Here is a 15,460-nt window from a genome sequence, read left to right as displayed (position 1 = left end):
CGCGAAGTGGTAGATTTCTTGTGACAGAATATAATTTGCAGGTTAGGAATACCAAAAGAGACAGCTTGTGACAACGGGCCGCAATTTATAGGCGCAATTTAATAACAATTGATGGAACCTTAATCGCACTCAAGTATAACTAAGCAGTAAATAGTAATGTGGGGAAAAAATATACTGTAAGAATTTGACCCGAAAAAGAAATTTTTTTTTGCCAACATGGTCCACACATGAGTGACGTGTGTTACCGTCCACACGGGGAAGACGTGTTTGACAATTCCAAGAACAGCTTGTATATATCTTGTCTTTACACTTCATTTTCTCCCCTTATCATATCAGATCAGTTCACCCCATTACAGACTGCGATCTTTACGCTTCTCTTCCCTAAACCAACTAGATTTTAAGCAAATCCAAGTGAACAAAAACAGGTAAATATTGCATTTTCTTTTCTGTCTTTCACAGTTTAAACTCAGTAGCTTTTGCTTTCTACTTTTGTTTCTTCTTCGACTCTGCTCTTTTCTTGATCTTGGTCAGATTCAGATCGATAAACTTTCGAATTGAATCAGATTCTATGATTTGCTTATCAGTCTTGATATCCCAAAATGACATCTTTTAATCCTTTTATACATAACAATGGATCTGATCAGATCATCGATCCTCCTTTGATCATCTGTTAACTCGAATGCTTAACTAATCTGATAGTGTGTCTGATTAGTTTTTTTGACTTCTGATTCGTATGTTTACTAACAAACTTAGTTGACTTGTTCATACTAAAGGAAGTTGACTTAACAAAATATGCATAGTTTGTTGCAGCGGTACTCAGTTTCGAGTAAAGAACAAAGCTTTATGTTTTCTTCTATAGCATTACTTGTTAGAGAATAAACCTGTCCTATAGGGTTTCAAAGTTAGAATGGTTTTTGTCTATTCCATCTATTGCCTTAAAAAGTTTTGGGTTGTACGGCGTGATTCTTTAACATAGTATTAGAGTCAACTATTAGTACGCTCATTTTCAACTAGCTTTCACCGTATTTATTTCATCGTGTCGGGCTTATTTCTCTCAGCTCATTGCGTCAAGCCACTCAAACTATCAAGTCACCAATTCTACTCGATTCACTCTTGGTATGTTGAGCCAACTCTCCTAACAGTAAGCCAAATAAAGAAAGTAAATACACGTTTAGGAGAGTGTTAGAGAATAAATCTATCTCATGTTGACCGCTTCTGGAGCCAATCTCACTCTTCAGACTTTGAGGCATCGGTCTTCCCAAAAAAAAAAAACTAAGAAGGAAATCGTCAAGTCTATGTGTAAACCCTGGAACCACAGTGTTGAGGTTTTAGGAATAAACTTGTCCCACTTTAGGTGTATAAGGGTTTAACGGCTTTTATAATGGCAGTGAACTACTTTAACTTTTAGTGGTCCTGAAGTTAATCTACCAAATATCTGGAGTTTTGGATTAAATACACATCTTCGTTCACACTACTAGCACCATTAGTTGCACGAGCAGTACATTTTGTTTTCCACAGCATATCCATGACAGATTTATTGAAGTATGTTAAAAGATGCATTATTTATATGTCCATTGAGCATAACTATATTAGCAGCATTGCAGTTTGGAGTAAAGTTCAGTCCAATACATGGAATCCATTTTCGAATTGACTCCAGTTACTTTTATTGCAATCCTCTAGAAGCAATAGAAACAATCTTTCTGTTTGTAAACGTGTCTGTGGATGTTGTTAAGCTGTTTCCTTCATTTTACTAACACTTCTTGTGGCTGTCAATGTTGGTGGTGCTTAGTTATCTAACACGCTAAACACGCATTTGTTGCTTGCTAGTATATTTGTGTCTTGAATACCAGTTGTCAGTCTGCTGTGTAGCTCATTGAATATTCTTTCTTGCTTTTCTTTTAAGGTATGTCGTCTTCGGAAAATCCAGAGATTGTTGAAAGGGCTTTCTGGGATAAGAAAGAGGAAAAAGAAGACAAGAAAGACGAGCAAAAGGGTGGGTTTATTGAAAAAGTTAAGGACTTCATCCAAGATATTGGTGAGAAAATCGAGGAAACAATTGGTTTTGGAAAACCAACTGCAGATGTGACTGAAATTCATATTCCTCATATCAATCTTAAAGAGGCGGAAATAGTCGTTGATGTGCTTGTGAAGAATCCAAACCCCGTTCCGATTCCTCTCATTGACATAAACTATTTAATTGATAGTGATGGAAGGAAACTGGTCTCTGGATTAATCCCCGATGCTGGAACAATCCATGCGCATGGTTCTGAGACCGTCAAAATACCACTTCATCTGGTTTATGATGACATAAAAAACACATACCACGATATACAGCCTGGAAGCATCATTCCATATAGGATCAAGGTTGACCTCATAGTTGATGTACCTGTTTTTGGTAGGTTAACTCTGCCTCTTGAGAAAACTGGCGAGATTCCTATACCTTACAAGCCAGATATTGATCTTGAGAAAATCCATTTTGAGAGGTTCTCTTTTGAGGAAACTGTAGCAGTTCTTAAGTTGAAGCTGGAAAACAAGAACGATTTTGATCTTGCGCTCAATAGCCTTGATTATGATCTTTGGCTATCCGACGTCAATGTTGGCGGTGCAGAGCTTGAGAAATCAGCTAAACTTGAGAAGAACGGAATCAGCTTTATTGATATCCCCATAACCTTCAGGCCCAAGGACTTTGGCTCTGCTCTTTGGGACATGATCAGAGGGAGAGGTACTGGCTATACCATGAAAGGTAATATTAATGTGGACACGCCCTTTGGAGCAATGAAGTTACCAATTAGCAAGGAAGGGGGTACAACACGTCTCAAGAAGAACAAAGAAGATGGGGGAGACGATGATGAGGATGAGGTATGTTAGCTGTTCCTTCTTCAAAAAATTTCAGTGTTGGTCATCCGTTGCACTTGTTTGAACCGTTTCTCTATGCCAGCCTAAGCATTCTGAGGTTTCGCTCTCGTTTCGCTTTCGTTTCACACTCTGTATCGTAAGATATATATATGTTATTGACGCTGACCATGCAGCGTTTAAAGGAACACGAAAAGACAAATGTCTATGTCTCTACTCGTGAAGTAGGCGGGAACTAAAAACTTAATTATTTTAAGGGACACTGCAAGATCATAGACGATTGATCTTTGGTATCTGGTAATGTTGAATGCTAAGTTGCTCGGACACGGGTGCGGATGTCCAAAACGGGTGCGGATATAGAGGTCGGATCCTTCGAGACGTAAATTCTAAGATTCGGGGACATGGATCCTAGTACGGATAGTGGTGCGGGGATCCGGCTAAAAAAAATTTCAAAAAATAAAAATATCTCTAGATTATGAGCATGGAGGATGGTAACTAAATTATTATAAGCATGGTTCGTTCAACCTAAGTTGCTCCGACATGGCAGTTTTGGTGTCGCACCCGTGTCGACACGACACTAGTATGGGTGTGGATATGGGATCCGTATCGGATTTGGTCAAACAATTTTGGGTACTTTGACCACGACAGACAGAAAAATTCGAGACAAGATACAATTTGATTCCGAAATTAGAACCAAAACTAGGGTAAATTTGAAGAAAATAACATACCTTATCTAGGAAATCAATCATTTACTTATGTACAACTTGAGAATTAAAAAAAATTCACACTTTTACAAGTTATATATAAGTTCTCCACAAATTTTTTCATAATTTAGAGAAGTAAGAGAAAATATATCTTACTGTGAATTCTGAGAACCACGCCTCTCATATGATTAAGTTTGTTTAGTATAAAGAGTAATTTGTGCTATGCAGCCATTGATTCAATTCTTCATAGAAAGATCATTGTCTACTCTGCAAAGTGATATATCTCTCTGCGTAAACATGTGTCTATCTCGGTTATCTCTTATTTAAGCGAAGTTGCCACAAGTAGCATTTTATCGATCTTGTTTATATTATCACTGGATCAATTGTTTTAATATGGTTTTAAATTTTATGAGCTTTGAGCTTCAACGCTTTTCTGGTGTAAAGATGTGTTAAAAAATGACATTTCTGGTTCATCTGTGTTTGCTAATTTTTGATAATTACGGTCCCTCAGTCTCCTAGTTCCTACTTGCGACGTTTTTACTTATGATGTTTTTTATTTACTGAATTTTGTTTTTGGAGCGACAGTAAAGTTATCTCCGTGTGACCTTGAGTTCGATCTGTGGAAGCAGCCACTAATGCTTGCATTAGGGTAGGCCTCACACCCCTTGGGGTGCGGCCATTCCCCGGACCTTGCGTGTGCGGGAAGCTTTGTGTACCGGGCTGCCTTTTTTTTTTTTTTGGTTTCCTCAAGTTGTGGCTGGGTGGGTGTCATCTCCTGATTCTATTTCAGGTTCAACTGTTACGTCATATTAGTTTGTTTTCACCCCTTGGCTGTAACAAACATGTAGCAGTGTTAACCCGTTGCCCTTCCATTCACAGGATTGAAGTTGAAGATCACATTTTGCAAAAGCCACACTTGTTTGCGGCTAGCTTTATAGAGGAAAAGTCATCTGCTGATGGGAACTTTTAGACCCCATAATAAATATGAACTTTAGCTTGGATGTGAAATATGTCTACTTTGTAGTGTATTTTGGAATTATGTCTCTGAATGTGTAACTCGTTGTGATCGATGCTGTGATTAGGTACTAAATGTTTTATGAGTCGTTTGCTGTCATTATTGTGGTTGATATAATATGCCACTTGATATTTAGACATCGCGAGTCACAACTAGCTATTGACATTCTAATATTGTTGTTATTGTGGTTCATCTTATCGGGTTGTGATTCTGTATCTGTTATGATTAAAAACAAGGGCTATAAGATCTTTCAACACCTAAGTTGGTTAGAGCCAACAGAGTTACTCAGCGGTAGCTGGTGTCCGACGGAATAGTAGAGGTATACGCTAGTTGGCTCGAATACCAATGTTAATAAAAAAAGGTAGGTTAGAGCTAGTTAGGAGATATAATTCAGCTCTTATATTTGGTGTTATCTATGGTTTATTAGCAGCTCGTAAATTTGACTAAAATGTTAACCGTGTTGGACTATGATAAGTTTATGGCAATTTCAAGATTTTCTTCTCTTAAAAGTCAGTCTTGGCCACAGTGTCGTTATCCATTTTCTTCTTGGCAACTTTCCTGTTGTGATTATGGATTTTTGAGGAGATTGTGTTGGATGCCTTTCTTTTGCAGAGTACTGCAAAAGTGAAGTAAAAGTAAAAGGGAATGTCAAATATTCGTAATTTGCAATATAAGTTAGTGGGCGGTAAGAGAAAGAAGTAGAACATGTTAAAATTTTGACCTAAACACATGTAAAATACAAAGTATTTGCTTTACCACTGAGTTCTTTTTCCTTTTCCGGTTCCCATCTGTTCCAATATTTCTGTTGGGGATCCGGTTATTCTTTGATTTCACAGCGTAAGGTCCATTAAAAGGGAGGAATGCTTTCTATCAAGATCAAACTTAAGATCTTTGGTTAAGGGTGAAGAGATTCGATCCCACCCATTACAATCTTAGTGGTGCTTTACTAGTGAGTTACTATAGTACTTAATTCTCTATGAATTACATGTAAGATTGTTGAGTTCCCAAGTGAACCTAGTTCTTTTTTGTAAAAATTGCACCGGGCGCCTTATTTGGTTGCTCCCATTTAACCTATACCCATTTTTTTTTAAAACTTTGAACTTGTACCCACTTTTTATACAATTTCAGCTTCTTTTCTCCTCCTCAAAGTTATATCCGCCCTCAATCCCATAGTTCCATTAGAAGAAATTCAAAGCTTTTCAGCTTTTTTCTTGTCCTCTCCTGCAACTCAGGCTTGACGACCTAATGAATTCATATGTTACAACAGATTAGAGAATTTAATCATTCAAAACATGTATTAGGCGGACAAGGATATACTAACTACCAAGTGTAGAGTTTGTTCCTCGTAGGAGGACCAGTTGGGTTGTTCTTGCCTTCTTTGTTGTATCATATAGTCCACTCCTCTTTTAAGAATGTCACCCACGATAATTTGGAGTTGGAAAATTATCAGCTCTCTGTCGTTGCCCATATATTAGCTCGAAATATCTACTCCTGTTTGATTGTTTTTTTGATATCCATTGAATTGCATTTGAAAGAAAGCTGTATTATTGTAGTGTTGATTAGAAGTGAAAAGGACGAAATTTTCTGATCATTTCTGGTAAGTGATCAGATGGTTTAGGCACAATGTAGTAGTAGGCTGAAGTTCAACTCTAAGAAGGCTAAAGTTCGCCAGTTACAATTAAAAACTTCAGTTACAAACAAAAACTTCAGCTCTAGAGCTGAAGTTCGCCAGTTACAAACCAAAAACTTCAGCTGTAGAGTGTTTACCAGTTACAAAACCAAAAACTTCAGCTCTAGAGCTGAACTTCATGCCCGGTTACTAGAATGCTGAAGTTTTGCGTGATTGCGAGGAGTGTTCATGGTTCGGTTTGGATCGGCTTTTCCCTAAAAAGAAACCAAACCAAGTACGTCGGTTTTTCAAATATTAGAACCAAACCAAACCAATTAAGTCGGTTTTTTCTCGATTCGGTTTATGTCGGGTTTTGTCGGTTTCTCTGTTTTTTCTTAAATATAAGGCATACACTACCAAACACATATTCCGGCTACTACATTTTCAACGTAACACTATTAAATCAATTGCCCTTTGAGAAATCTATTATTTACTAAAATATATTGATGATAATCGAATCAAATAGTGATGAATAATTTAAGGACTCAATTAAATATATATTTTTTTTAACATGAAATGGATTCTTACACTTAACAAAAGAAAACTACCAATCAAACTAGAATATAAAGGTAAGAACTATACTAAAAGTGCAAACGATTAACATTCACCATAAAATTTTTGAAACTTTGTATAAAAATATACATATAAATAGGTGTAATAATAAATTTGAAATAGCTACTCCTATAGTCGGTTTGGATCAGTTTTTTTCGGTTATTTTTTAATTAAAACCAAAGCCAAACCAAATTTGATCGGTTTTTAAAATTCAAAACCAAAACCAAACCAAACCAAAAAGTATCGGGTTTTTTGGTCGGTTTGATTTTCGGTTTGGTTCGGTTTTTCGGGTTTTTATGAACACCCCTAGTGATTGCTTTTGCTACTTCAGCCCCGTATACTGAAATTATGCGAAAAAGCAGGTACGCTTGTAATTTTCTTTGCAAAGCGAGTACAAATTAAAACATGATATAAAAAACGGGTATTTTGGATTTTTGCTTAATTACACATAAGAACATAGTTCTCTTCTATTCTACACTAATTATTGTTTCATTCACTTGTAGATGCACATTCGTACCGAAATTGACAACTAATGGAGTAGTCTTTTATTTTAGTTGACTAGTCTTTGTATTTTGTTACAAGTACTTTTCAATTTATGGTTATGACCACAAAAAAGGAAGATTACCTTGGATACCCCCTATTTGACTTAAGTAGTTTCTCTTCTCGTGTGATTTTCTTTAATAGGAGTTCGTAATATGTAGCGAAAGATATAACAATTTCAAGCAGATCTTTTCGTGTTTAAAATTTATTTATATGTCAAATATCAGATTTAAGACGTAAGTGGTGAAGAAAGCCTCGTTTCAGAATTTTCTTCGATAGTGCGAAGACTCCATGCGTATCTATACCGAGACCAATCCTTGCTATCAACTCTTTGATCAATGAAACCTGTGAACAAATTGAACGAAATATTGTGTTGAAATTTTTCTCAAAAATCTCAACTTCAAAGAGAAGAACAAGAAACACTTTTCTAGTAATTGTATTTTCTCTGTTGATTTTGTATTACACTTTCACTTTTTTAAAGTGGGTTTTCTTCTCAAGAATTAATGCGGCAAATTTTCCCAATCACTCTTTATATAATATTACCTATAAACTCTATTCCTATATCGTTGAAGTAATGATTTACTTAGGGGGAAAATCGTATATCTCATTCCTAATGGAATAACGTGTGCCATCCTTAGCTTTATGGACGTTCCAATTCAATTCCAAATTGAATTGCATTATTAGAATTAGTTAACATTTTATATTAAATAATAGCATTCCCATTCTTAATGGATTTAACTTAGCCTCACGTCCTTTTTGGACTTTTGTGTCAATCCAATTCTATATTGGATTTATCAAATAAGTTTTCATTAATATATTATATGTATACTTTGTACAAATAAATATTAATTATATATATCACATATATATACTTCAACCAAGAGATAATTTTAATTTTCTATTCCAAAAGAAAAAACTTCAACTTGTTCACAATATTAATTACATCCTTTGTGTTAGATAATAATATTTTATTTGGACTAATAACTAAATTTATTTGACTAATTAAATTCTTTAATTTAATTATCAAATAATAAAGTAATTAATCCTATAGCAACGATCAGAACACTCGCTAGTGTGCGACCCCATAGGTTCAATGCAAGCCGGTAGTAAATTGATCACATCAATATACTAATTTAGGGTGGCGTCTAGCAACACTCCTTAACGACCGGAAAGAATGAAGTATACAACTTACTCTCAAGAACCCGTAGAAGAATAATGTAGTAATTCTTTTTGTCCTTATAGCTCTGGGTCACCATAGGATATGGTTTAACTGTCAAATCCTAATTGGCGACCAACTATGTGTTCATGTCAAATATAATCGACCATTGAATGACCTAAGAAACACTTTTCTTCTTTCATTCAATTGCTCTGGCTAAGGTCTTAGTTTGATCGTTTATAATTCATGACAACATAGAGCTTAAACTCATTACCAAGAGTTGACAGATTCCATCTTGATCAATCATTAACTCTACAAGTATTTATTTACAACCTTGCCATAGATGTCTAGTATCAAAGCACAATAAATACCACCAAAGGATGTGGTGCAGTGGATGTGACTGCTCTTCCCTTAACCAGAGGTCTCGAGTTCGCGCCCTGGGTATGAAAAACTTCTTGGTATGGAGCGCTTCCCCCCGAATGGGGCCTTACGCGGCGCGAATCCGGATATAGTCGGGCTCCAATGCGGGTACCGGACACCAGGTGAGAAATAAAAAAAAAGCACAATAAATAACTTATCAATTACTATAACGACCTCAGGTCAAAGAAAACGGTTACATCACATTCTTCAAGAGAATATCCTATTGACAGTTTATGGTAATTCTAACCATTAGGAATTATCGAATGAGTCCGTTCAATGATCATATCTCTATGTGCATCATCTATCTATGTGTTTTAGTTAATGAGATCAACTAATCTTTATCCAATAAAGACGATCATATAAATATTGATCTAACCGGGTTACTAATGTCCAAATTAATAATCCTATGATCAAGAACAAATTTAGATTAAATTATAAGAAACTTCACTCTCATTAACATGATCTCCATCACAATGTCAAGTCTCAAAATTTAATCAAGGACTTTATCAAGTTAATCAAACAATTAATAATAACTTTGATAAAAGAATATCAGATGCCATATATTTTTATATCAAATAACGCTCACAAAAATGTGTTCAAATCATCAAATATATGAGATTAGATTTAGGGAATATCTACTATATCCCAAACATGTAGTTCTTTAACGACTAATATATTTTGAATTGGAAAACTTTTGAATTTTTGGGGCAAAAGAAAATAAATCAAATCGTAGACGGCACCATGCGATTTTCCAAAAACTTATTTCCCCCTCTTATAATGGACCTTACTCTGCGCGAATACGTATTAATTGGCGCCATAATTGGATAGCGGACACCAAATGATAAATCCAAAAAAAACACTAACAAAGACTAATCTCATCAGCAAATGTGACAGCCAACATGAAAAAACCAATAGACCTTGCTCTAATTCCTTTCATGCCTAGGAATAGAAAGCAATTAGAGTGAAAAAGAATTGGACATTAGTTGCAAATCTCAATTTGCCTTGTAAAAAATATTTATACCCGGATTTCCTTTTTGAACATTAGTATATATTGACATTGTCAATGATCTTTTTGTAGTTGTGAAGTGAGATAGAGAAAGACACCAACAAGGGTTGTGGTAGAGTGGTAAGTACTCCTTCATCCTTAACCAGAGGTTTCGAATTCGAGCCCTGGGTATGAAGTCGCCTTTGTTAGGGAGTGCTTTACCCTCCAATGTGAGATTTCCCGGCACGAATTTGGATTAGTCGGGCCCCAATATGGGTATCGGATACCGGGTGAAAAATAAAAAAAAAAGATAGAGAAAGACACCAATTATTATAAACAACATTCATTATTCCTTCTTGCTCTCGTAACAGATGTAAATTATTACTTAAACCATAAATTTGCTCGTAATTGATTAACTGCTTCCATAGGTAGGTAAAAAGAAAAACTAAATTGTGAAAAAAAATAAAGTTAATTTTTTGAATAATATAGAATTCTCTAGAATGTCCTAGTTTAGTATCCTTGATATTTATCTAGTGGACATATCTAGATGTTCTAGAATGTTGTGGGAAGATAAGACATATCTAGATATTCTAGAGTGTTGTTAGAAGATAAGGTTGCTAGAATTTTCTTTGTACATTATCTAGAATCATATCTAGAATCACCCATAGGCTAGTATAAATAGGGGGTATCTTGTTCATTTGTAAGCAAGCCAAAAATCAAGAAACCCTTCTTTCCAAAACAAGTTCTCCTATCTAAAATCTATCTTCTCTTTTCAAGCTTCTTCTTCTTTAGTTGAATCCTCAAATCTTAGTTAACGATCTTGGACATCTAAGCATGGATAAATTAAAAGCCATGGTAACGTTGAATATAGTAAAAGGTTTGCCTAACTTAAGAAATTTTGATGGAGGAGAGGTTTGTGAAGGATGTTAATATGGAAAGGCACATCGTCTTCCATTTGACAGATCCTTGTCAAGGTGCAATGCCCACTAGAACTTATTCACAGTGACTTGATAGGGCCAACGAGAACTCCTTCATTTTCAGGCTACTCTTATATGCTAATTTTCATTGATGATTTTACTAGATTCACTTGGGTTTATTTTGTGAAGCACAAGTCAGAAGTTTTCAGTAAGTTTGTGGAGTTCAAAGAAACTGTTGAAGGTGAACTCGATTCCAGAATAAGGCGGCTGCGAACTGATAATGGTGGTGAGTTTACATAAGATGAGTTTCTTTCCTTTTGTCGTCAGCATGGCATTAAAAGAGAGCTGATATGCGCTGATACGCCACAACAAAATGGAGTGGCTAAAAGGAAGATCCGACACTTAACCGATACATATAAGAGTTGGCTTCATGCCAAGAATTTACCTAGAGCCTTGTGGGTTGAAGGTATGAAATGTGCAGCGTACGTGATTAACAGGATGTCGCTTTCTCCAAATAATATGAAGTCTCCCTATGAATTAATGTTTGGAGAAAAGCCTAGCGTGAAACACCTCAGGGTTTTTGGCTCTATTTGTTATGTTCACATTCCGGATTCTCAAAGGAGCAAGTTAGATTCCAAGGCAAGGAAATGCATCTTTGTCGGATATGATGAAAGAAAAAAGGGATGGAAGTGCATGGATCCAAAAAAAAAACTCATCTCTTTGTTGTCTCAAGGGATTCCATATTCGACGAAGTGTCTTTGTATTATGGAGCTGCATTGGATGGAGCGAGTTCAAAAACCTTAAATAATGGTGATTCAAGCTTGCCCATTGCAGGTGCTTCTCTAGATAATACAACTGCCAAGGAGTTAAGAGAAAGGGGGAGTCCTGGACTTCAACAACATGAAACTCAATAAGAAGATGATTTAAGTGGTTCGGGAAGGCCAAAAAGAACTATTATCAAGCCAGCTCACTTTAGAGATGAAAACTTTGTCAGTACGTACTCTTGTTTCTTTGCAGGACCAATTGATGATGAAGAAACTTCCTCATTCGAAGAAGTTAAAGGAGTCAAAGAATGGGAGCTTGCTATGGATGATGAAATGGAGGCTCTGATGAAAAATCAAACTTGGAGCCTTGTACCAAAGCCGAAGGATGTACAACCCATTTCTTGTAAATGGGTTTACAAAATCAAAAGAAGAGTCGATGACAGCATAGATAGATATAAAGCAAGGCTAGTTGCTCGGGGATTTTCTCAAAAGTATGATGAAGATTATGAAGAAACCTTCAGTCCGGTGGCTAAGATGATCTCTGTCCGAGTTGTGCTAGCCTTGGCAGCCTTGCATAATTGGAAGTTATGTCAACTTGACATAAAGAATGCTTTCTTATATGGAGAGCTTGACAAAGATATTTATATGGAGCAACCACCCGGGTATGTCTCTAACTTACACCCTAATCATGTCTACAAACTTAAGAAGGCCCGTTATGGCCTCAAGCAAGCTCCACGATCATGGTATGGAAAAATTGCTCAGTATCTACATTTCTGTGGCTATGATGCATCACAATCAGATCCTAGCTTATTTGTTAAAAACAAGCAGACTTGCATATGGTTGTTCTTTTGTACGTGGATGATATGATAATAACAGGAAACAATGAAGATGAAGTTGCTAGGCTTCAAGATAATCTTTCCATAAGATTTGACATCAAGAAGTTGGGAGAACTACATCATTTTCTTGGCTTAGAGGTGACAAACATGAACAAAGGGATCTTTGTCACTCAAGAAGGATATGCCAAGAAACTTGTTGACAGGTTTGGATTGAAGCAAAGCAAAATATGTTCTACTCCTCTTGAGATAAGCACAAGGTTAAGGCAGGACGAAGGCTCACTTCTTGCAGATCCCAAGCCTTTTCGAGCTCTTGTTGGAAGTCTTATGTATTTGACTATTACAAGGCCGGACATTGCGTTCTCGATGGGATATGTCAGCAGATTTATGCAAAGGTCAAGAAAGCCTCACTTAGAAGCTGCAAAGAGGATTCTAAACTATATCAACTCAACATCAGACATGTGCTTGTTCTTCCAGAAGAAGAATAATTTGGTGTTAGCTGGTTATACAAATGCTGATTTTGGTGGTGATTTGGATGACCGAAGATCAACATCGGGCTATATTTTCCTCTGTGGTGGAACAAGTATTTCTTAGTGTAGTAAAAAGCAAGACTCAGTTTCCTTGTCAACCATGGAGGCAGAGTATAAAGCAGCTGCTCTCACTACTCAAGAATGTGTATGGCTACAAAGACTTGCTGAAGACTTGCATCTACCTATATCAAAGCCAACTGTGATCTATGAAGATAATCAAAGTGCCATCAAGCGTGCAAACAATCCACTATTCCATGCAAGAACTAAACACATTGAGGTGGAACATCACTTTGTTCGGGAAAAGGTTCTTGATGGAACTATCAATAATTTGGAAGTGAGAAGTTAGGAGAATATCGCTGATATCTTCACCAAGTCACTTGCTAAAGCTTTGTTCGAGTTCTTCCGTGACAAGCTTGGAGTAGTTTCCAAAAAATCACTTTAAGGGGAGTGTGAAAAAAAATAAAGTTAATTTTTTGGAATAATATAGAATTATATAGAATGTCCTAGTTTAGTATCCTTGATATTTATCTAGTGGACATATCTAGATGTTCTAGAATGTTGTGGGAAGATAAGACATATGTAGATATTCTAGAGTGTTGTTAGAAGATAAGGTTGCTAGAATTTTCTTTGCACATTATCTAGAATCATCCATAGGCTAGTATAAATAGGGGGTATCTTGTTCATTTGTAAGCAAGTCAAAAATCAAGAAAGCCTTCTTTCCAAAACAAGTTCTCCTATCTAAAATATATCTTCTCTTTTCAAGCTTCCTCTTCTTTAGTTGAATCCTCTAATCTTAGTTAACGATCTTGGGCTAGCAGAAGGTCTCCAAATAATATTCTTCTTCTGCTATTCTTTACATAAATCTCATAAAGGATTTCCTGATCCATATCACTAATGCTTTTTCTATTAACATGATTTATTTATTGAAAAATGCAAAATGAAAAATGATTTCCAAGTGATAACATTGATAAGTAGGATTTTAACATGTTTTATACCCATACTTGCCTGCGCTTTGAGTGTAATTTTCTACAAAATAGTCCCAAAATGCTTACAGATTGCGCTTGATTGCAGGTTTGAGCTATAAAGTGACAAATCATCAAAGATCGGCTCAAATCGAAGTGAAACCTGCTCAAGTGTCAAAGATCATTAAGGTAAGGACATTCAGAACTTCATGCGGACCGCACCATCATGTCATGCGGCCGCACCATAGGAGTTCAGAGACTGTGAAACTACAAGTCAAGCTCATGCGGCTGCTTCCCACTTCATGCGGCCCGCGTCTCACTCATGCGGCCGCAAATTCTTGCTATGCGGTCGCGTCCAAAAAAGTTCAGAGAGTGTCATATTCCAGAAGCAAACCACGCGGTCGCGTCCCACTTCATGCGGCCCACGTCCCTCGCCATGTGGCCACACTCTATGGTCACGCGGTCCGCGTCCAAGAAGTTCAGAGAAGCTGCCAAACTATTCATGCGGCCGCACAACAACTTTGTACGGTCCGCGTCAGTCTTCATGCGGCCGCATTCCATCTTTGTGCGGTCCGCATCACCATCTTCAGAGAGCAAGAATCAGAGGTCAAGCAACCCAGTGCGGTCGCGTGCCAACTTTGTGCGGTCCGCATTAACCCCGTAGGGACATTTTTGTCCAGTTTTTCTAGCCCACTCTAAATAGAACATTTTACCATTTTTAGGTGGAGTTTTGGTACATCTGATAGCTGCTGCACTCGTGAGACTTATGTTTTGGCCTATCTTGGGCATTTTTAGCTTAGTTTCATCATATATTATTGTAGTTTAACATTAGCAATTAATAAATATGGTTATTTCATCTTCTATTTCTTCAGTTTCTTCTTTAATTATGTCTAGCTAAATCCATTAGCTAGGGTTGTGGCTCAACCCTAGTGTGGGTAATTAATGGGTGTTGCTTCTTAATGATAGATTGATATCGGGTGTTTGTTATTTGGGTTAATTTTATGGTTTAATTAAGGATTGGTGGTTGCAAACATTGATTCTAGCTTAGTGGGTCTTGACTCTTCTTGAGAAAGAGAGTCTATGATCCCAAAGTTGACTCAACAAGGAATTGGGGTGGACCCATGAGAAATAGTAATCCCAATTAATGGGTTAAACCTCGAGAGAGTAATCACCCTACTTGAACCCTAGTTGTTTGGTCTAATTGGCCTACCCAATTGGTCTCGAGAGAGTCAATTGGGCAAAATCGCTCTCACTACCGAGAGGTGTGAGAGTGGGTATAGTTGTGCAACGGTTATAACATTGATCCCAACTCTGTCAATCTATTATTAGTAGTCTCTACCCGTTAGTTAACCACCTAGGTGATGCCACGACCCTAGTGCCTTCCTCTATATTAATCACAACTTAGAACATACCCCTTTAGCATAAAATAACCTAAATTTGTAGTTGATAATAGTAGTTATTAAACAAAAACCCCAAAAACTTTTAGAAGTACAATTAGGAGCAAGCACGCATTCCTAGTCTGAACAAATACGCAACTCCATTCCAAGCTCCTTGTGAAAA

General features: G+C 36.7%; 1 protein-coding gene across 1 annotated transcript; it reads left to right on the top strand.

The window, feature by feature from the left end:
• The first annotated feature begins 300 nt into the window (after positions 1-300).
• On the top strand, positions 301-4,709 carry LOC104228038 (uncharacterized). Its single transcript, XM_009780425.2, has 3 exons — positions 301-425; positions 1,904-2,859; positions 4,437-4,709. The coding sequence occupies exons 2-3, from the start codon at positions 1,906-1,908 to the stop codon at positions 4,440-4,442; spliced, it is 960 nt and encodes a 319-aa protein (XP_009778727.1). The 5' UTR covers positions 301-425; positions 1,904-1,905; the 3' UTR covers positions 4,443-4,709.
• Positions 4,710-15,460: the final 10,751 nt, after the last annotated feature.

This window comes from Nicotiana sylvestris, chromosome 12, assembly GCF_000393655.2.
Source record: "Nicotiana sylvestris chromosome 12, ASM39365v2, whole genome shotgun sequence".
In the NCBI taxonomy this organism is placed as follows: Eukaryota; Viridiplantae; Streptophyta; class Magnoliopsida; order Solanales; family Solanaceae; genus Nicotiana; species Nicotiana sylvestris.
The sequence above is the reverse complement of the archived record's forward strand: the minus strand, read 5'-3'. Positions and strand labels throughout refer to the sequence as shown.

Excerpts from the sequence above, each read along its gene's own strand:
- LOC104228038 (XM_009780425.2), top strand. The coding sequence starts at position 1,906 with ATGTCGTCTTCGGAAAATCCAGAGATTGTTGAAAGGGCTTTCTGGGAT.